The following is a 23,517-nucleotide window of genomic DNA, read 5'->3' on the forward strand; positions in this document are numbered from 1 at the left end:
GGCTGCTTTGTCTCACTTACTACATTTTTCATCTCCAAATTTCAAAAAGTTAACACAGGGCACAATTAAAAGGAGATGATAACCATGCTGTGCCTGAGCACCTTCCCTAGGAGGGGACTTCACCATCCTCGGAGCACTTCCCACATACAGCTGGGGTTCCTTGTGATGACAGAACCCCCACACTAAAGCCCCGAGGACACATGGAGGGTTCAGTTCCTCCTTTTCTCCTGCAGCCCAACCAACTTTGAAGGCCAGGGGCTCTCTCTGTTCTTGCCTGCGGGAGGGAGGCTTCACGTCGGACACCCTCCACGGTCCCACCTGGATCCTGCCCGCGGCGCTTCCCCCCACCGAGGGCGGTGTAGGGGACGGGGCGGTGGAGCGCTGCGGTCGGGAGGAGCGGGGGCGGCCCCAGGCTTCCGGACCGGTAGCGGCGACCGCGGTGCAAGGGGCAGCGCTTTCTGCTCTTAGGAGAGCGATACAGCCGGAGATGAAGAGAGGGGGCAGAGGGCGCGGCGGGATGCGGCCCACAGGTCAGTGCGGGGCGGGCGACGGGATGGAGGGGGCACGAGGCCGCCCCACTGCGGCCTCCATTTGTGGCTGGGGGCGAGGGAGGACGTGGGCATGGAGGAGCGAGCTGCTGCTCGGCAAGCGGTGGTGGGTAGGGATAGCGGGAAAGGGCTTGGGGCTGGGTTTGTTTTGTATAGTCTAGTACCAAGAAGTGAGGAAATGACAAAATGACCATCATATGAGCATGAATCCTATTCTGTCCTACGTGCACAGCCATTCTGGGATAGACTTTTAATTGCCTAACAGCATGATGTATTAATAGTTAAAATTTGATTGTCCTCTTTCAGTCTCAGTGTGGTACCCATCCTTATTGTAGTGCACAGAAAATCCCCATAGTTCTTACTCAGAAATATTCATTTCTTTATTTATGTTTCCAGTGGTTCGTCACATTATTTGAGTGCCTCAAAACTGCTAGCACGTATTTTGTCACTCCCTTGGCAGATGAGAATGTGTTATCATTCTGTTTACAGGTGGAAAAACAATAACGAAAAGAGTAAATGATTGATGAATGTCACATGTAATATAATGGCAGGCCTGAAACAGAATCAGGAGCTTCTGGCACCAGGTTCTTCTGTTTGTTCTTCCCAGTTGTGTTTCTCCATTCACAGAAATACTGTGTGTTTACAGCTCCCACTTTCTTCAGATGCAGGAGGCTCTGCAATGCTTAAATCAAACCAGTGACAGCAAAGCTGGGCTCTCAAAGGGGAAATGAAAGATGCGCAGCCAGATGCCAGAGGTTTGGCTCATTTGACTTGCTTGCAGCAGGGAATTCAGTTTTTTTCTTATTTTTTGCAGCTCTACTACTAGTCAGGATGATATTTCATCCTAATTTTATGAGGGCTGTTCCAAAAGTAATGCCTACTTTTTTATTATGTCAGCCTGCTATGTCAGAGGCAGATGGTGGTGGCATGGCAGTAGTGGTTTGAACCTTCCCACCAGTATCTTGTTACATTGTGTTGCTGTGCAACAAATGGCAGCAGAGAAGCAGACTGACACAGTGGTATCTAACATGATAGTGTGTATGAAGCAGAGGTGTAGCTGATAATTTGCTCTGTCAAATAGAGTTATCATGCTCTTTGTATTGCTTATAGTTTCCACAGGAAAAAATAGGAGGCAATACTTTTGGATCGATGTAGATATGAATGAGAAATAGAGATCTGGAGGCTCAACTGCAGTAGCTCAAGACTTTAGTTTACAGTTTTGTGTCACCATTTTAAAGGAGTATTTCAGATGTCATGGCAGTTCTTTGCCGAGGTACCTAATATTTTGTTTCATTTCATAACATCAAAGTAACCTATTAGAATATTAATTACCTAGTGAAACAATCTAGCAGTGTTAGCAGTGGAAGCCATGCGACTATGCTTATTATGAAGATGAAAACACAAGGAAGAAAGGCATAGTGACTTTCTTGGCTGTTTCGTAATAAGACGGTGGTAGATAAAACAAATGAATTGAGGACAGCCTTGATTGGTACTCGGAGCTTCTTGTAAAATGAATATACTTATTTTACTCATCTTTGGAATTTGATAAGAGAATTTCTATCTAGACTCCACTTGCGGTGCTGCAAGCTTTTCTTAAAGAAAAAATAGTAGTGTGCATAAGCAAAAATGCACATGTAGTAGCATTTCTAAATATGCCTGTACTGTTCCAGAATACAACTGTGTGTGACCTGGGGGCATAGTCTAAAGTTTTGCTTTTGTTGAATAAAGGCAGTCGGATACTAGATATTCATGTGAAACTGCTGGAATAATTGCTGAGCAAATACATCAGAGCACCATAGAGATATGGCAAGTTTCCCAGCCGCTTGCAGCTAGTTCCACATGTTGGCATTGGCAGGGGAACAAATGGCTGTGGGCTCAGCCAGCAGTGGGCATGGCGGCCTTCTATGCTGCCATCATTTATCTCTGTTATTTTTTCGTGTATTGCCCCACACAATCCTCATCTTCCACCTACAAGCTCCATATGTCGAGTTCTCCCTTGCAGCTTTACCACAGCACCAGACTTTTTTTTTACAATAGGGAAAAGAGATCCGTTATTTCATGGTGGATGGACCATGAGCTGTGAGGTACAAGTTGCTTTGGGTGGATTGCCAGAGGTCTAGCCAAGGTTGAATCTGAAAATTGTTTTGAGTAAAAGTTAGGTGAGACAGTCTTCTTACTTGTCATATTTGGAAGGAAGCTCTGGTCGAGATGAACTTCTTGAAGCAAATTCCATTGAACCTGGTACCTAGTAAAGATAAACCAACTGTAATGCCTGATCCTAGATGACGTCTGTCTGCACTTGCAGTGAGAGGTACTGACAGGATAACTTGCTAATGGCTGTGTTACATTTGAGTTATCACTCATCGCCATACTTGTGGAGATGAATGTCACTACTGAGCTCTGCTGTTGTGTACTTTTTCTATACTCACCGTGCATTTCTGTGCCTCCAGCTGTTTCTACGACAGTATTTATACAACAGGCATTCTGCAGTGGAATCTAGCCAGTGAAAATAAACAAATATTTGATTTTTGTTTTTCTCAAGGAATAGAAATTGCTTCAGTTTTTAGTAGCTTTTAAAATATTTTAAACACCTTTAATTTTAGGGGTAATGTAGTTCCCAGACTGTGACTTCATTCAAAAATCAAAGAGAATCTAGTGGTGAAGTTTGAAGTAGATTCAGCAATAACATAGTGTGAATTATTAATATTAATAATAATGTTTCAGCAGTTTGAATACCACAGAAGCAAGTACTGCAAAAGCTGCTGACGTTCATTTACAGTGCTATTTTGAAAGCAAGTCACTAGTTTTTGTTCCTGACTAAGTATTTTGATATTTCTGCAGTGATAAAAGAGTGTAATTTTTAGGGTATTTTGAAGCTGAAATTTGAAAACTTAGAAATTGTGTGCCAAGGTGGCGCAGTGGTAGGAATGCCGCTTTGCAACACGGGAGCCCAGGTTTGAACCCCAACATGTGGCGCAAGTGGTAGAAGTGCCGCTCTGCTACACATGAGGCTCGAATCCCGGGGGTTGGACTCGATGATCTCTAAGGTCCCTTCCAACGCGCACGAGACTGTGATACTGTGATACTGTGAAATTGAAATCTTCATTGTGCTGGAGAAGTTATTCTGTTGTGTTGTCCAGATGCAGTATTTACAGATGAGACTTCATGGTTAACACAAAGATATTGTTTGTCTTTAGAAGTGTTGGATATTGAATTCAGATTCAGAAGGTGATCCTGGTGTTTCCTCTATGTGAAGCTTTTCCAGTCTTCTTTCTGTTGCTACCAGTGATTTCTGAAGCTTGCATGTAATTGACCACCCACATTCAAAAAATTATGTTGCTGATGCCACAGTAATGATGGAAGAATGAGCATTCTGACAAGAAGAATGTTTATGTCCAGGGGTTCAAGGAATACAGTATTACTGTTTTAAGTGTGTCACTTGAAGGTTATCTTTGAGCATTTGGTTAGTTTATATAACCTATTCTTTTCTTGTAAGTAATCTTACAAATTCTCAGAGAGTTTTGAGAGACTATGTGCCACAATGCAAAGGGCAGTATTGGTTTGTGATATAAACCTGTGTACCAGGGAGCTAAAAAAAAAATAAAATAAAGTTCGAGCAGAGGTATAGCTGAGTTTGGAAAGCTTACTTTTGCTTTCGTATCATATACTTATCAGATAAGACTTCATCCAAATACTTTATAAATAGCTACAGTTTGTGGTTGTGTGGTTCTTTGTTCTGTGTCATTGCTCATCACCTCCAAGCTTACGTTGCGTACAACCCATTGCCACCTAATGACTCTTTGTTAGTGCCAAATATTAACTAGAAATAAAACAAATTTACAACAGTAAGAACACTATATATTAGCAGTACATTGATGTGACTTTCATGATGAAAGACAACTCTCAGCAGCAACATGCCTATAAGAACTACTCTGCTACTGTCTGAGTATAGCTTGTTTTCACTAGTACCTTTGAGTGGTTCTCAGTTTCTGCTTTCATCAGAGGATGCTGTTAGCCATGTCCTTGGTTCTCCTGCTGTTTATCCTGCTCTGCAGCTGTTGCTCTGTGAAGTCCTTATCTTGCTCCATAGCTGCTGCTCTGCAAAATCCTTCTTGTATTCCCACAGTTAAGAGCATTCAAAACTTAAGTAGGCAGTAATGTCCAAGATCACATAGAGGAATACCCAAAGTATGAGTGCCTTACTGCTACAAACCCCCCTCCAGAGGTATTCAGAGAGGGTGGTGGGGATCAGAGTGGAGATGTCCCTGCAAAGATGTCTGTGTTCTACCTTCCCTGTGGTTGATCTTGTTGGATGTTTCTCAAAGCAGATCTTGATGGTGGTGGATTTTTCTTGGAAGGTGGCTTCAGCATATGCAGCTGATATGCTACCCCATAAATTTTTTCTACAGCGGAGACTTATGCTGATGTTAAGTACTGATTCATACAGCCGTATTTCAATGTCATTACTGATAAATACAATGTTAAAGTCAAGAAATTAAAAAAAAAAAAAAAAAAGCAAGCAAAATAAAATGTGTAATAAATTGGTAGGATGTCATTGGTTGTCTGTTGGCATTTTAGGTAGTCCTTTGCATACAGTAAGCATGATGTGCATGTATTTGTGTTTAAACCTAAAAATATCCTTTAACAAAAGGGAGTAGGGATTACCACAACTGCTGTTGCATCTGTTCAGTGTCTAAGGACAGTTCATCTAAGGCTATGAAGTTGAAATGCAGTGTGTTTGTCAGTTTCCTTGTTTTATACTTCTGTACCGACTGGGCGGCCTACTTCCAGTGGGTTCCTGAACCTTGCAGACTTTTGTAGCTGAAAAAATAATTGCTTTATAATGCCTTAATAGATGCCCGTATTTCTTAATTCCTTCAGCTTATAAGAAAACGTTTGCTTCCTCTGAAGTCCTTCACTCCTGTACACATTTGTTGCTTGTCTTTCTGCTGTAGTGAAGCATGCTGTAGCAGTTTCATGGTTTTGCGCGCGAGTTTGGAGTGAGGGATTTGGAGGTAATGAGGGTGACTGCATTCTTGTGTCTGAGGCTCTCCATCTTATCCCGTTATTTAGGAAAACCCACACCATTCAGCAATAAGGTTTTCATGGCTATCCTGTCATTCTGCTGAAGTGTACTGCAGCTTCTGTCTGTTCATTCTTTTGCTTGCTCTCTAGTGTCCAGTCGTATGAGAATACCCATACGGGTCAGAGGGATGTGATTCAGAAGGTTGTGATCAGCAGTGCAGTCTTGTTTCAGGGTCGGACTGGGTGATCTGCAGAGGATCCTGACAACCTTTCTCATTCTGTGATCAGTTTGGTACTGGATGTACTCTGCTGCCTTGCCCTTCTGGTTTCTCTGTGTGGGGATGTGTATGTGTTCAGTCTGCTGAGCGAAGCAAGCTATTTTCCTGTCAAAATGTAATGAAGTAGTGGTATTTTGATGTGACATTGATCATTATTCTTTCTTCCAAACAATAAAAATGCTGAATATTACTTTTTTTAGTTATTGTCCACTCTACAGGTAGAATGATAACTCAGAAAAATAACCAACTCTTATTTTTTTCTTTTACTGTATTCAATGACATGTGGATGCTTTGTTTTTACATCTCAGACTAGAGGTGTGATTGAAAGAGTGTTATTTATTTTCTAATGGAAAATAAGAAGCCTTTAAAAAATAGAAAAACGTGTCGAATGGTGTTTACAACTTAAACTTTTAAGAAATTGAACAGTGTATTTGTTGAATTTTTTCATACAGTGCACGCTAGTATTTATTCATAGCTTTCATTTATTCACGAAACATTTACAATTTAAATAGCTGAAGTGAAAAAATAATGTGCCTGGAATGAATTGAACAAGAATAATTTAAAGGCATTTGAGAATGGAAAGAAAAAGTTCCCATCTTACACAATGCAGTGCCAGGGTGGAGTGGAGTGAGGAGGAAGGGAAGGTCAAATACAGTACAGACTTGAAGCAGTTTTATGCTAAGTGATAGTGCGCAGGAAAAGAAAACAAGCAGTACCTGAAGTGTGCATTTCCCTGGATTTTAGGATTTGTAATTCAGAGGTCAGCGCATTTCATCTCTCTTTGTTAAGCAACAATTTGCGGTGAGGGACAATGATCTATTTTTAGTTGTTTTCTTGTTCTTATTGTTCTGATATTGATTAGCTTCTTTTTGAAAATATGAAACATGGTGGGAAACTGGTAAACATGCAGTATTCAGGATAAAACCCTTTGCATGATTATTATTTTTTTTCTAAGCTTTCGTTCCTCCTGATTCTTTTGAAGTGGTAGCAATAGCAAACCAGCTTCAAATCAGCCATGACTGCTAAGCATGCAACAGTAGCCAAGAGTGATTGCTTGAGTGCAAGTATGAAAAATCCACAGCAGGTGACAAATGTAAATAACAACAAAGAAGCAGGCTTATACCCAACGAAGACACCCTTTAGAAGCTCAGTTTTGCTAAACTTTTAAATAGAATATTAAGTTGGATGTTAGGGGGAAGTTCTTTACTAGGAGAGTAGTGAGGTCCTGGAACAGGCTGCCCAGGGAGGTTGTGGATGCCCCGTCCTTGGAGGTGTTCAAGGCCAGGTTGGATGGGGCCCTGGGCAACCTGATCTAGTAATTGTGGAAGTTTTGGTGGCCCTGCCAGGCAGGGGGGTTGGAACTACATGATCCTTGAGGTCCCTTCCAATCCAGGTCATTCTATGATTCTAAGATGGCTTCTAACATGTTTACAGTTTTGGAGCTGACTTTAAAAATAGGAATGGCAACACTAAAGAAAAAAAGTTATCTCTGAAAAATAACTGATCATCATTATTTTTAAAGTATTTTGATTTTTTTGAAGGGAACTGAAATGACTATGATTCTGTGTGTGATTTCAATTTAAGCTTGTGTTTGCATCCAAGCAGATCAAGCAGGCCTTTAAGTAAAGCAAATAAACTGCACTAAGTCTTTATGGATCCCTCCAGAACATCACTTTTGGCAACTTAATCATATTTTTTTAATGCTTAAAGATAATTTACATTTCAAATTTATTTGAGGTATTTAAATAGTAATTTTAAAAAGCAGGGCTGTGCTAACAAAAATGTAATAAAGATTGAATCAGATAACAGAAAAAGTCTTGCTTGGAAAGGATGTTAAATATTATGTAAAATATTGTAAAAATGCAAAAAACTCAATAGTGCCTCATTCTTCTACCTTGTAAGAAGTTTTCTGCTAAGGGAGCATTTCAGTGAATCTCAGTTGCTGCTGTAGGTTTTTTCCTGTAGGAAAGTAAGGCCAGGTCCAAAGCTGGTGCATGTCAGGATAGTTCTGTTGAATAAATGAAGCTTTAATCAAAGGGTTTTTGCCAACGATTCTTAATCAAAATTTTTTAAGGTTTTCATACTTGCATTCTACTTTTATAACTCCATAATCTTATCAGAAAAACTTCCAGATTTGTTTGTCTCCATTATCAGTTCTGTTCCCTATTCAAGATTAACCGTTTTAGAGGATGGCAAATCTAATTTGGAGTTGAATGCACAAAACAGAGACTGTAATAATTAAATTAGAGGAAAAAGTATTTTCTGTGAAGGTTTAAGGCAGAATGTATATTTATTGGCTTGGAAAGAGAAGTGTTTTGTGCTTACAGGGTACATTCAGGACAGTTTCATTTTAATTTTCCTGCAGCACTCTTGCCAAATTATTGTCATTTGATTTTCTGCAAGAGCTTAGAAACAGTGCTCTTTCACTGGCAAACTCACAGTGTATGTATTTCAACACTGAAGTTTATAGAATTCATTAAAGTGGCAATCCATATTCTTGTGTTGTATTTTGCTGGTACATTGTGTGTGCTGTAAATTTGGTACTCCCACATGCTGTTGCGTCCATACTGTTCATTTTGGATGACATGTATAGTATTATTGTTAAATTTATATACGGTCTCTTCTTTAAATGATGCCTCAACATCCTAAAAAAGCAGAACTGTACTCCAAAGCTGTGACAGTAGTCTCATTGAATTTAACGTTTCAGAGACTTAAATGAAAAGCTAATCTTTTTTCCCCCAGAAATAGTGTTGAATGCTAACCACATTTGAGATATTAAAAAACAAAATTCTACTGTTCTATCTCTCATCACAATTACATCACATGTGATGACTGTAATATTGAGATGGTCAAAGTGTACATTTTTTTTCTCCAAAGCAACACTGTTTTGCTTAATGTAGCGATAAGAGCCATGTTTTAACAAACTTACAGCAAATAAATGTTTGCCTGAAATAATCCAGAACTGGGTAAATGATAGTTATGTAGTTATGGTGTAAGTCTTTGTTGAAGAAGGTGTAGGATTGTTTAGATAAATGTCTAATTTTTTTCTTTCTTTATACAACTCCTGAATGCATAATTCTATTCATAGTGTCATTTTGAAATCTTGTTCACTGAACTTGAATGTCTTTATAAGCACTTCATTTTGATTCATTTTGTTTTAGTCCTAATGAGCCGATTCAGATACCTCTGAGTGAATTAGATACCACAGGACTGTGGCATCTGCAGTCCATACCATGACTTCTGTGGAACTGCCTGTGTTCCATAGTGTTACTTGAGTCACTTTCCTTGGCAGAAGAGTCCAAGAGTTAGAACTCAGGTGCACTCTCTGCAACCAAAGGTTGCTATTATTTAGCATTGCATTTCCAACCACTAAGGACTCTTAGCCCTCTGTTTCACAGATACAGTAAGGCTATGTCCACACTGTGCTCCCAGCAGAACAGGATTTGTGGAGACTAGCAGTGAACATGAAGCAACTGTGAGCCATGTAGTGTATATTGAGCAGAGGCTTATTTTGGACTCACTCTACCTTTGTCCTGTGGATGTAGCAGGTGGAATGCATTAGGTGTGATCCTGAAGCACCTGTTCTGCTTCAGTTCAATCTGAAGGGTTTTGGTATTCCAGGGACAGCTGGTGAGTTGAAGCAAAGCATAGTAAATGGGGATAATTAGATGGTGTTTTGAAGGTATGCTTTTATCTTAACTAAATATTAATGTGAACTTGCTCTAAGACATAGTTGTTGAAGTAGATGGCAGTAGTCCCCTTTATCTTAACTTCAGCAGCTTGGGTTTATCATGTGCTTTGTTTTTGTTGTCAGCAGATGCATTTAGGCAGCTGCAAGGCAAAGTGGGATGTGGTTATAATCAGAATAGTACTTGTTGCTACAGTGTGTACAGGTAACTGTATAGGAGAGACGTGGAGGGATGCTGCTTTTGTCAGCCATTATTTTATTTTATTTTTTTTTATTCTTACATTTGTGTAGTTATAGAAGATGCAATAAATGGGAGGTGATGGATGGTCAGTAAATGCTTTAGAGGTGGGATTGTAAGACTGCGTTATTCACATCTGCGCCGAATGTGGTTAGATATGATAAACAACTGGCATGGATTGGCTTGTTAAACTCCAGAATATTCAGGAGGCTTAAATGTGTGTACAAAGAAGATGCTGGAAGGCTATAATGGGGTAGGGTTTAATTCAGGTTCAGTAATGGTTTGAGAGGATTTGTTTTCATTTTCTGTACCTTTCTAATAAGGTATAGAAGGTTGTTTGCTTCCAGTTAACATAACTATAGTTATCTTGTTACTATCCAACAGTAAGAATGTATGTCAATTACAATGAAGCAGAGTTTGTAGGTATGATTTTTAAAATCCATTCGCAAGAACCTTAAAATACAGAACTTGAAAGTGATTTATTCCCAGGAAGTAGTAGTCCATTTGGTCAAAGGTAGTAGTAGAGAGATTAGAGACATCTTTAATGGCTGTCCACTGGAGGAGGACCCAGTGTTGATACCCAGATAACTTCCCAATTGGGTCCTATTTTAGGATCAGTAATAAGCTGAGAATTTGTATTCTGTAAGCTGAAAACATAACTGCATGCATTGTACTAAGGAGATAAGCTTGCTGGAAAAATGTCTTTTGAATCTCAAGTAAGCTTTACCAGTATTTGGCCATTGCAGTTGTTTTTGCAGTATTGTTGATGAAATGTGCAAAGTCAGACTCACACTCATACAACTAACTTAATTTCTTTCTGTCTAATGGGCAGAAATAAAAATAGTTTGTTTTATAGCTGTGTCTAGAATTCTTGTCTTAAGGCAGTAGAGGGGAAGCTGGAGTAGGTTTATTAAAGAGAAATCTGCTTTCTATTGAGCTTGTTACAGAGCATATTAGAAATTGTTTAATTTAGCTTGGTTTCTAACTCACTGTCTTGTCACTGCTCATTTTATGAAGCTATAAATTTATGTAACTGTTTTCTATCTAATTTTCTTCTTTATTTCCCTAATGAACTTCCTTTGTTGCTATGAATTCTGTTCAAAAGGCTGGTACAAAAGTGTTTGTCCAAAGGTGATTAGAGATCTATTGTATGTTGTGGATGCTTTTTGTTTGTATGGTTTATTCTGTTCAGTTGGTGACCATCACTTTTGTCAGAAAAAGACAAAAGAGCTGGAACTACAGGAGATGGTTTAGTACAGTCTGGTAGCTTGAAGACATACATTTAATAGAGACCATTTCTTGCCATCTTTCTGATTTCTGGGTGAACGCTAAGTGTTCACATAGCATAGGTCCTCTTGTGATAGGATTAAAGGTACTGGATTTCATACAGCTGTTTCCTTCTAAGCTAATATCTGAAGATCAAGTTTTCCATTCTCAAATTCTTCCTTGGAAGACATTAAAAAATAGGAATTTGAGAGACAGTGGAGTGACAGTGGAATCAAGTGTGGCAGAGGAAAAAAAGCAACAGAAGGCAAAAGAAAAAGACATTGAATTAAAATGAGGAGAGTTTAAATGTGACCATAAATCCAAAAAACAATGGAGGAAGTCAAGATAAGCACATCTATGGAGATCCTGGTAGATGATGGAATGAACACTGGAAATGGTTAAGAATTAAATAATAGGACAGTTCTTGGTTGTGCTCATGGTTTGTAGTAGGTAATAACATCAGTTAATACAGACTTGGTGCAGCTTGTCCAGATTTTGTTGTAGCCTTTTGAAGTTGTTTCACAGACCACTGGGAAAAAAAATAAATAGTAATGTACTTCTTCAGCTGTTCATACTGCATTGTGATATTTTTGTATTCATGATTTGTTGCTGTCTATAGCAATTCTGAGTTATTTAATTATGTTCTGCTAAAATGTACAAGTGACGTAACTTGCTCTCCAGGAAGTGGTTCTAAGCACACACAGTTTTGCCTCATTTGGGTAACAGAAGCTATTTGGCTGTGGATGGACAAGGCTCTAGAAGGGGATACTGCAGTGCTAATAACTATACTGACATACACAGTATTACATATTCAAAGCACAGATCACATAGAGAGGCCTAAAACAGAAGGTAGGGCCAAATCACTCTACAGAGTACAATGAGGTCTGCAAAGAGATCCAGAAATGGCTCTTGGGGCATAATGTCAGCCACGTCAGGTTTGATGGTCTGGCACTTCTCTAGTTGAAATCTAGGTCAGGTCTGTGCTGTGGAACAGATATTGGGAACTTACGTGGTTCTGTGTTTCCCACTGTCACTGCAGGGAAGGTCAGTAGAGTTGCTTTGTAGAGGAAGTCTACAAGATTGAGCCAAAGTTCATCCCCTCCAATCTGTAGGAAAATCACTGTGTTGAACTGCTGACTTCACTGAACTTAGAAAAATGATGAAGAGGCCTAATTTTATACAGATAGAACAAATATTTGTTCTCACAAACAACTTAGCAATTAGCAGTGGAAGGTGCATAAATGATGGAAATGTTCTTATTACATTCTAGTTAGTAGGCATTTGAGAATACAAGTGCAGCCACTCGGTTGGCTGATACAGTGACAGCAGGAATGTCCCATGCTTTAAGCTAATTGCTTTAATTGAAACAGGTGTGCCACAATGCTGCAGCAATTTAGCTACTTCATGATCTCACTCTAAGGTTTACAAGCAGGCTTTTATAATTTTCATTTCCATTAGTGGAAAGTCTCTGAGAAGCAACATGACTTACTTGAAAATGTTTTCCATTATCTGCAAGTATTTCTAAAGTGCTCTGTGCTGTCCTTCCCACGATGAATCCGTTTTGGCTTGCTTCAGTGGATTTGCCTTGCAGAATTCCAGCAACCAAGAGCTAGAGATGCATTTTTGAGATGTGTTTACTGGATGTGTGTCAGGTGAGCTGACTGGGAAAATCAATGCATTCAGGATGGGTGAGGAGCCGATTGGCCTTGGCCCATTATGCCAAGGCTGCTGATCAGGGCTGAATTAAATGCTCTTTTTCTGCTTCCAAATTTTGAATTTCAGGAGTTGTTTCGATTGGAAAGTTTAGTGTTGGTTTTTGTTTTTTTTTTTATTACTTATTTACTGTATGTCATTTTAAGTGATGAGGGCAAACAGTATGAAGAGATGCATCTTTCTGACAAGATTATGTAGGGACCAAGAAACTGAATGTCTTTCTTTCTAGCGCAAAGCTGGATGCACTTGGTGCGTGTGCTCCTCGTTCTCTCTGCAACCCAAGTGGAAATATCATAAGAAGAAATGTTTTGCAAATCATGGCAAAGATGGAAGTCTGAGCCACTTCTGCTTCTCATCCTGCATTTTTGTCATTGTGACATGACCACTTACCTTTATTTAGCAATCCTATGCCTTTTAACAAATATTTGTTGATGGACAATAGTTTATTACGTGCTGACAGAAATTATACCTGTCTTTCCCAAACATCTTTAAGTCTGCCATTTCAAACAAATGAGCAAACCCTCCCCTTCCCCACTGAGGGTGTCTGTTACAGGAAGAGATAAAGGGATGAATTTTTCTAGCAGTTTGTTCCCTCCTTTCTCAAAAGAGATTGATTGAGAATGATTTACAAGAGTTCACTCAGGTCAAAAGCTAACGTGGTTGAGGCAAGGGTTATAAACAGACTTGAGTTTCTCTTTTTTTTTGAGGGGGGGGATTGACTGTGAGAAGCTGCTTGCGTGGTTACACAAATTCTTTGGCTGAGCAACAAGGAATGACTGTTTTATTCCAGTGCTCTAACTGGAAAGCATTGTAGGTGACCTGAGAAATATGGTATTGCCTTTTTCATTTAAAACTTGAGTGCATGATGGTGATTGTGTGGTGCTTTCTCTTACCAAAATATCCTTAGGCAATGGAACTGCAGACCCAGTTTTTAAACCCTGGCTGAACTGAAATCATCCTCGTTTAAATCAAACAACATATGTTAATTCTGTTTTCTGGAAATATTGTTGCTTTTCTGAATGTAGCAGTGTTGTTATCAAACAAAAATAGCAAAGTACTTTGTGCTCAGTTCTAAGCAAACACAAGACTGCAAAACTTCAGGTTTATCAATTGAAGTGTGCAGTTGTATCCACTGGCTGCAAAGTTTTGTTTCCTCTCCTTTTCCTTTCTGATGCACTTTGCAAACTTCTGGAGATTTCCTTTCACTTTCAAATATACTTTTTATTATTAATAATAAATTAATTATTATTAATTATTATTAATATATATATATATATTTCCCTTTCCATAATGTATCTTTTAATTGTTGCACAAGACAGAAGAATGCCTTTTTTACATGCACCAGTAATTGATTCCTGCTTTGGTTGCAATAGGCTGCAAAGACACTCTCATCTCGTCCAGTTCTTGTAAGACTGAACAGGTCTTTTCAAAGAAGGCTTCAGGTAGCATATTTTGTGAGGTGAGGGGTTTTTGTCAACTGCACATCAGTAACTAGCAAATAGTTTTGCTTGTCAGAAGAGCCTTTCCGCGCTGTGGACAATTGCATAAATTCTCCTACTGTTTCTCAGTATTCAACTAATAATGCACTTTATTTCTACCTTTGAGTCAGTTTCCAAGTAGGAGTAGTTGAAGCATGGCTTAATTTTGACAGGATATGGTAGTTTCTATTACATTAACTGCCAAGGGAACAAAATTCATCTTAACTTGCATTATATTCCATGTGCAATAACTTCAAAGAAATATTCATTGAGAGATGGAAATAATGAAGGAGAAAAAGCTCTATTTGATAAGTTAAGAAACGTCACTATGTATTCAGTTCTGGGTAGTGTTGCCTTAAAGCTAACTTTCAGCTTGTGTTGTTTCACATGAGAAATGGTGTTTTGATGATGGAGTTTGCAGGGAGCTGTGGTTTTCAATTGGGTAGTGTTCAGGTATTTGCTTTGTAGTGACATTTCTAAAGGTGAAACGCTTAACAGGAGCATTTAAGGCACATGAAGTGGATTTTAGGAGACTAAGTTGTGCAAAAAAATTTAAATAGTGATATTTTAATTTTTAATACAGTTTTGAGCAAGTAATATGTAGTTCTTGCATTCAGTGTCAAGGTTCATTTTGAAGGATGTTTTAATAACAGATCAGTGACTGGAAAAATGTTCGTGCATGTAATTGAGAACATTTGATTTGGTACAAGTAACTTAACAGCACTAGTTGCCATCTTCAAACCAATAGGCATTGTGCCTAATGGCAGTGTGAACCATACGTCTTTCCATAGCAAGTATGACTCTTTCCTTTCTGTGGGGGTAGAAAAGACAAATGAAATATGGCAGCTGTATTAAAGTTTGATGAGAGATCGTAAAGCCTTTCTTCCATCATGTGTGGCATTCGTTTCACTTCATTTTATACAAATAAAGCATTATTTCTCATTTCTCAGATTAAAAAAATTAATATTGTTCAAAAAGCAACTGAGTCTTCAATAAATATCTCAAAAGTTCTTTCACACTTAACTAAGATCAGAGTTCCAGATGTAGTTGCAGATACACAGTACAGAAAAAGGATTACTTCATCTGCTTTTCTCATTTCAGGGCAACTTGCTTTTCTCTTTAGAATGTCTTGAATGTTCAAGCCTTGTAATTTCCATTTGCACAAGGATGAACTTTATACCTTGTGTATACTTCTTTATGATTATAATGTAGTGGCAGCTCTTTAGAAATACTTCTCCCTAAGGAGTTGCATCTGTGCACAGCACATGGGGAGCTCTTCAGCTGTGCTGAATGGTTGGATCCAGTAATTCTTTCCTGCTCTGGGATCTGGAAGTGCCTTTCAGTGCCTCTAGTCTGCAGAGGAGCAGGTGCTGTTGTGCTCCATTCCTCACAGCTACTGTCATCATGGAGAGGATGCAACCTATTGGCCAGGGGGTGCTGTGGTAGATGCCAGCACATCCTGCTTGTGCATGATGGAGACACAAGATTCTGTGAAGCAAGAAAAAAGGGTTTTTACCCTTCAACTTAAACGCGCTTTCAGAACTAAACCTATTTTATCCCTCCATGCAATTCTGTTTGGCTTTGACTTTACCCACATTAATTATAATAGGAAAAAAATGCAACTGAGCATGAACTTAAAATGAGACCTTTTAATTTAGACTGAATGTGAACTTTCTGAGCATAGCAGAGATTATCTCAAGTGAGATTAATATTTTATTCTTCCTGTGTACTGTGTTAAGGAACTCCTACACTGTATATGGTTTTTAGTTCCTCAGAAAGTCAGGAGAGTTCACAGAAGTGCAGAAAGAGTGGTGGGAGTTCTAAAAGCTTCTCTTTTAAGGGGAAGTTTGACCTGTAACTGAGGCAAGGCTGAGTCACTTCATGAGAGACTGAAGACCTTAGGGAGAAATTTCAGAGTGCAGATAGTCATTCAAAATTATAAGGGAAAAAACAAATAAAAATGTTTTGTGGCTGGAGGGTGAAACTAAGCAATTTTAAATGCAGTGTAAGTAATGAGTTCTTATATCTTTGTGGGTTAACCATCCTTTTTAAATAAAGAATATTTTTTTAAGGACGACTACCATGCTCTTAACTCTCGAAGTTAAGGACTGGAAATAGAAGTTGCTTGGTGATTTTGCTTCATGTGATCATCAGACAGTCAGATCAGACTTGGAACTTCATCTGTGGATATTGTTTCATCTTCTGAAACAGCAACAAGCACCATAGCTTTTTGGCTTTACTTTTGCAGTGAGAATTGTAGAAAATCGAGTAAGATTCTGAAAAGAAATACCGTTGCAGCTAAGTGCTGTAAAAGCATTAGTAGGTTTCTTATCCTTGCGTTATAGAAACCACATCATTTTTCTCTGGGTTAGATGAAGAATATGCTACTATTTATTTATTTCTACAGTTACATTTTAGCATTCAAGCAGAAATTGGAATTTTTACCATGGAAAATGCAACTGTCTCCTTTTGGAAAATACTTAGACAATTGCACTGCTCTAGGGTGTTAATTAGGTTCAGGCATCTATCAGCCACTACCGTACTGAGCACAGCCCTTTATTATGTCCTGTGATAGGAAACTTCTTGAGGGGACAAGTATTCACAAGTCTTTAAAAGAGAGCAGCTATCCTGCAAACAGTTGATAGACATACAATGAATGCAAGACACTAACCTACAGCATCCTTGTTCTACAAGTTTGTCTTCAATTGGGTGGACTTTGAAGTCTCCCCTAACAATGACTGAAGTTTAGAAGGAATTTCTTCTAAAAAGAAGGAAACTCCAATAATCAACAGGCTAATCCTGGACTCTGTGTTCAATTTCTTATTTTGCACCAAGGGCTTTTGTAGGATTTTTCAGAGGTGCTATTACTTTATTCTCCTGAGGTACATCTATACTGTGCTTCCATCATCGCGTCCCAGTATCCAGATATGTTGTGTGTGCAAGAAACCTTCTAGCTCTGTGTACATGTACCATTTCTGTATCTTTTGATACTGCCCAAGAAAAAACCTGGATATTCACCTGCAGAGGAGCTCCGGTGCATTGCAAGCAGTGGACAGTCAGATTGCCTGGCCTATCAGGGACCTTGGAGACAGTGAAGCTCAATGGAGTTAGAATGCAGCAGCTGTATCTGTTCCTCAGTCTTTTATTGTTGTTCCATGGATCTGTGGTCGTGACCTACTCCAAGGGTATTAAAATGTTCTGACATCCTACAATGTATTGCATTGATTAGCAAGTACAATAAAGGAAGATCACTAACAACTGTCCTAGCGCCATGCTGCCAAAATATCTTAAAATGTACCAGTCTTGTTTCTAGTGAAGTCAGATCATGTGCAGTGATCAAATGTGTTTTCATAACTGCTGCAGTTAAAAGCTAATTGCTGCGTTTTCAGTGTTATTGCCTATTTATCAAAAATTTGAGTGAGCTGAATATGTGATGCACTCTGCTTTTCACACTGTGATTTCAGTGGGTTGTTTTTCATTGTTTTTGTTGTTGTTGTTGTTGTTTTCAGTACTAGTTGAATCTGTTCTGTTTTACTCATATTTCGGTGGACAATCTTTCTGCCTTGGTTTAGAAATCTGCAGATGGTTGTAATTTCAGACTAATGACCTGTCCTATTTCTTGAGCATCACAAGTACTTGGGGATGGGCAGGTGGAAACTTATGGCCTGGCATACAATATTTATAATGGATTTTAAATGATTTTTGTTTTCTTTTCTAGAGCATACAAAGGATATTCTTGTGATATATGAACAAGAAGCAGAAGAGTGGGCTCTATATTTAAAATCTCTTTTTGGACACGTAGTGAAAGAAGAAGGAATCTTACTCTACAATTTAGAGACTTTGTCTTCCAAGCATCTGGAGTTATTCTCTTTACCATGTTATAAATGTAAACTCCTGATACTATCATATGGACTCCTTAAGTGCCTTAACCAAAAGAGATGTTGTTTTCTGGCAAATGTTCTTCAGCCTCCAGATAATGTGGTGATCCTGCTTTGTGGGGTGGAGAATTCAGAGATCCTTTATGAGGTACTGACCTTAAGTGGGAGAAGCAGAGAGATCTTCACCGATCAGGAACCTGAGGACTATCTCTCCATTGTTACTGGAATTATTCAAACAGGTAATTTAAAAATGCAAACTTAATGTGATTAAGAGTTTTCTAGCTATGATGATTAATATCATTTGGAAGAGTTAATGATTAATATCATTTGGTAAAAGTGATCATTGGAATTTTTTGTAGAGATCTTATGTCTTCAGCTTGGCCCAGCAGTTCTGGCTTTATGAATTTGTCATTGCTGACTTACTGACTTATTGACATATAAAGTACTGTCATAATCAAGTTTGAGTTTCAGAAGGAGGCAGCCTTGTGAAGTCCAAAAATTGACTGGTGCTTGTGAACCAGCTTATCATGACTTGTGTGTCACTAATGGCAAGACTGGGGGGCTGGCATTATATTTGTTTCTTTGTCTTGTAAGTTTACAAATCTCAGAAATTGTGCAAAGCTATGTACTTGTTTCATCTTTTTCAAAACTCTCTAACACAATGATGGTGTGTGTGTATATGTATAGATCTTCAGATAAACTTGTCAACAAGAAATAATTACCTGCTAAGACTCCATTTCATGGATGGTGTGATGTTCAGTGTGACACACAGGCTAAGAGTAGAAGCACCCTTTCCCTTTTACCAACAAAACTAAGAAGTCTGTACTGGAGGGACTAGAATTGTTGAGTCTGTTTGTATTTTTTTGTTCATGAGAGCAACAGAGAAGAACTAATGTAAAAACTTAATTCTGGAATGTAAAAAAGACTTCTTTCTAGATAGTTAGAGAGAGAGAGAGAGATGAAATATATCGAACTTTTCCTCAGTATATCTTCTGAGCAGTCTCACAGGCTTCATATTTTGGAGCAAGACGTGGTTGTCTGCTATGGTTTCAAGAGGTAATAGTTGCCATTTTTGACCATGCCTGATATTTAGTTTGAGGGGACTTCCTTGGCATCTTTTCAGTGAAGTGTATACAATGGGGCTGTAGGCTGTATCCTTTATGTATGTGTATGTACAGGAAAGAACTGTGCTCAAGGACAACGAGTTAACTCATGCAAACTGGCAAAGTTTGCAAAATTACAAGCTCTCTCTGAAAAAAAAAACAGTTTTCTTGAAAGGCAGATGATGGGTCTGTGCATATACAAAACTATGGCATCTGTCCTTGTGATTTTGCTTGTATTTTATTGTCATGCAACTAATAGGTGCACAAATGGTCTTTTTTCTGGCAGTGGCTATCATCAGAAGCTTCAGATAAGAGTACAAAGGTGAATGATTGGATAGTTGTCAGATACCTCTATCACAATGTGTACATCTGCACCAGGCATGCACAGAGTGACTGGGACTGAACAAGTTCAATTGATTGAACTAGTTGCAGGACTTGGAGCAGTGTGGCTGCCTGGTGCCTGTCTCTGGCCCCTTGTAATTCTGCTTTTGGAGACAGCAGTGAAAACACTACAGTGTATGTTCTCCATGCTTTTCCCTTCCTTTTGTTACCTAAACATCCATTACTATTAACTTATTCTTCTATATTCTTCATGTCTCTTCAGTATTAACAAAGAGCTGTCACTCTACTGAAGTCTAAAAATTTAGTGATGTACTCTAATTACAGTGATTAACTGGTACCATGCTGTTATTCACCGGTACAATTCAATCCTGTTAATCCCGAAGGACAGTGAGCTGTTGAGATTCTAGATTGGCTTGATGCCAAATTTCGGGAGTGATTTATAAGTAGTTATAGCAACTGAAGAAGGATGCTAAATTGGGTTGTCACCTGTTCTGAAGAGTGTTAGTGATAGTGCGTATGTGCAGTAATAACAGTCACCACCATTTCACTGCTGCTTTCTCCATACTCTGCAAAGTTCTAAGGCAAAAAGTAAGTTCTCAGGTGTCTATTCTCCCTTTGATGCCATTCTTTTTGCACTGTCTAAATAGTCTAAGATGGGAAGAGTGCAAAATAAATCCAATTTTATTGTCCCCCTACCAATGATTTTGAAGCAGCCTTTTCCCTACCACATGGTGTCTATTTCATCTTGGGGCTGGCAGCATTAGAACTTGCTTGTACCTCTAATGTATTATGTGTGATGAAATTTCCCAGGAAACTAAAGGCCCACATAAAATTCTCAATAAAGCTAAACAAAATGCAAGGTGAAAGCAGAGAGCTCTTTCTCCCTTTAGTGTGATTCAAAATCTGAAGGAAAGAGTTTGTTATCCTTATTTGAGCGTATTCTTAGGGGAACAAGTAGAGAACTGGGCCATGTGTGAACTGGACTTTCTTACAGGTTTCCTGATTGGTGACAGATTATATTATATTCACCTTTTGCAGGTAAAAGAATGCAAATATTTTTGTTGTTGTCAAAAGATTGCTGCAACAGGACTTGGTCACAAAATGCTTCACAGTGATACTGCCTGAAATTCCTGTATTCAGATGTAGAGTTGGATTTTCAATTTTCTGTAGGTGACTTTTGCCATTAAAGGTAATTCTCTGCAAGTAGAATGTGAAGAAATATTATTATTCTAAGCTTGCCCAGTGTGATCTAGTATTTTTAATTAATTTCAGTAGCTTTCTATAATGCTGCAGAAAATAGAATCGGGAGACATTTTGTTTACATTCGAACTTTCCCTTATTCTTTCTACCATATTTCTTCTGTCTGCTGAAATGCGTACACTTTTTTTATATATTACGTGGACATACCTATTAATGCATTGATTACATACCCTAACATGTTGTTAGCCTAAACTATATATATTTGTGATCCTGAAGTACTTGTACTTCAAATTCAGTCTGTTTCTGTGTTTAAGCAAATGAATTGTAAATAGGTATTTGCACCTAGTAAGTGTCCTAAATTCCTCCAGCAGTTATTTGTGCCTTGGTACTGGCAATGCAGGAAGGAGGATCTAATACTGATAGCTTTCTGTGTCACTATTTCTAAAGTACACTGACATTGTTATGAGATTTTTGTGGTGAGACATCTCACTACAGCTCATTAGTCTGCTTGCTGTTTTATTACAGTTTGCTAACTGTTCAAAGAAAACTCTTGTCACTTTCAGTCTTTTCCCTAAGAAGAGGTAGACTCTTGTGTGTGAAAATAAACTACTCCTCTAAATGAGTAGTTGAGAACTGCTCAATAAACCTATGTGTAGCCATTCCAGTTTGCTATTATATATATAAAAAAAAAAAAAGAAGTGGAAAGGAAGTACATTAATTAGCATAACCCAAATAGAAAGGTAGGTTCAGATTCTTTGACAGCCTTGGGAAGTTTCTCAGAAGGAATGTTTTCACCTGAGATGGCAGTATGTTATTGATTTCTACCTGCGAACAAATAAATATTCATGCCAGTACACAGCTTTATTTACTAAGAAAAGTGGTTTGAAGAAAGCTTCTTTTGCACCTACCCGGTAAAGTGTAACTGGGGTACTAAAATGCTAACATTTCGTACTTGTCTCTTGTCTATGTAGAACAATCAGGCTGGGAGCTTAAAACAGGGTTTAACACTCACAAAACTTCAGCCCACCTCAAATATGGGGCTAATTTCCTTTATGTAGATCACAGAAAAAAGAAATAGGCTTTTATGGTTTCTATCTCCTGTTTCATTGTGTTGGAATTGTACCAGGACTTTGAGTATAACATTTGGATACTGAAGAAGTATTTTACATTTTGAATTGAGTGCTTTACAACTTCCATAAAATCTTGTTCACATCAATATTCAGAAGTTGGTGATGATTACAATGTGAATTTTCTTCGGCTCTCAGCAGGGCTTATGATGTTGAGTCCCTCATTTAGGTGGAAACCATCATTTTCTTCAAAGGAGAAGTATTTCACCTAGATTTTGATACTGTCTTGGAGTCTAGAAAGAAATGAAACTGAGCCCTAGCAGGAAGCAGAGTCCAAGAGGAAAAAAAATCTCTGATTTTTTTTTTAATTTTGTTTGCTTGCTTGTGGATAGTATGATTTTATGCATGAAAAAGCTAAAGCCAGGCTTGTAAAGATTTCTTACATGAACACACAGGATTAAGTAATTGGACCTTAGCAGGTGATTCTGGCTTAGCTTACTGCCAGGGGAGGCTCCAGTAGAAGAGGCTGTAGCGCTGTGCCTCTTTCTTCCTTTCCCAGCTTACCTTCCTAAGGTGTGTTTCTCCATCTACATACAGAAGTATCACTGTAATGCCAAGGCGGTGATAGGGCTTCTAAGGACACACAGCTATCAACAAAACTTGTGCAGTTACTGTCTTGTTTCATACAGCACCTGGCTCTGTCTGTTTCAAACTAGAAGAGAAATTTAGTAGCATCTCAGAGTTGTCAACCACAAATAGGGTCTTAAGAGTGCCTGCAGCTGCTACTTACACTTTTTACTTCTTTGCTTCTTCTTTTATTATTCCTACCAAACCCACAGATTTTATTTATCATATAATCAAATCTTGTAGCTCATGGTTCGATCTGTCTAGTGGTGATTAGAACACTGATGCTGATACGCATACCAATATATGTAATGTTTTTCTTCTAATTTAACACTAATTGGGTGAAAATTGCTTGCGCTTGGCAAGGTGAATGAACAGGTATCTTAAAGTGAATATATTTTAGTAACACTTAAGACAAGTTCATATGGTTTAGTTTACTAATAGAAATCAAATTCATAAAACATAAGTATTGCTGCTACTGCATACACTAATTGATGTCAATGTACTGTAATTTTACTGTTATTTATTTTGATTGCACATTTTTTACTGTAGAAAGGTTTTATCATCGTTAGTCTGTTCCTTCAAGGTTTGAAGTGAACACCATGCGAATTTATGTTGTTTATTGTAAAACAGTATCAGTCTGTACTTAGTTGCAGTTGTGGAGCTGTTTCTAAAGCTTACAGATAATTTAGGTTTCAGATTTCCAGCACATATGTTGCTACATGGATCTATAGTTGTATATGTCCATAGAAGAATATATTGACTCTCCTCTAGTTCTGTGGTATGATTACCTTTCACAATTATGGATCAGTTATTACTAGAAGGCATTTAGGAAAGTCCTCTGGAAATGAAATCTTTGTGTTTATTTTAGTATGCAAATATTATTGTAATGTTCTGAATTGACCAAAAAAAAAAAAAAACCAAAAAAAAACCCAAATTCCTATAGTCCTATAGCTGAAAAACAAGTGTGGCACCTGTTTAAGTTCATACTGAAAAAAGTCAATATAGAATAGTGAAAGATGACTCTTTGATACAAAATGGGATTTTGTGCTTGGTAGGGCCTTTCTGT

The 23,517-nt window shown here is 38.3% G+C and overlaps 1 protein-coding gene across 2 annotated transcripts in view; it reads left to right on the forward strand.

Moving 5' to 3' along the window:
* The first annotated feature begins 237 nt into the window (after nucleotides 1-237).
* Nucleotides 238-23,517, forward strand: part of BANK1 (B cell scaffold protein with ankyrin repeats 1) — a 124,945-nt gene continuing 101,665 nt past the window's right edge. Inside the window, exons 1-2 of one of the 2 annotated variants that reach the window (XM_015862136.3) lie at nucleotides 238-530; nucleotides 17,953-18,351. In XM_015862136.3, the coding sequence (XP_015717622.1) occupies nucleotides 488-530; nucleotides 17,953-18,351 (442 nt within the window). In that variant the 5' untranslated portion in view covers nucleotides 238-487. The remainder of the gene's footprint in view (nucleotides 531-17,952; nucleotides 18,352-23,517) is intronic. The other variant, XM_085547104.1, reaches the window with a different exon arrangement.

The sequence above is a fragment of the Coturnix japonica genome, chromosome 4 (genome assembly GCF_054131305.1).
Source record: "Coturnix japonica strain WE chromosome 4, WE-NBRP24, whole genome shotgun sequence".
NCBI lineage: Eukaryota > Metazoa > Chordata > Aves > Galliformes > Phasianidae > Coturnix > Coturnix japonica.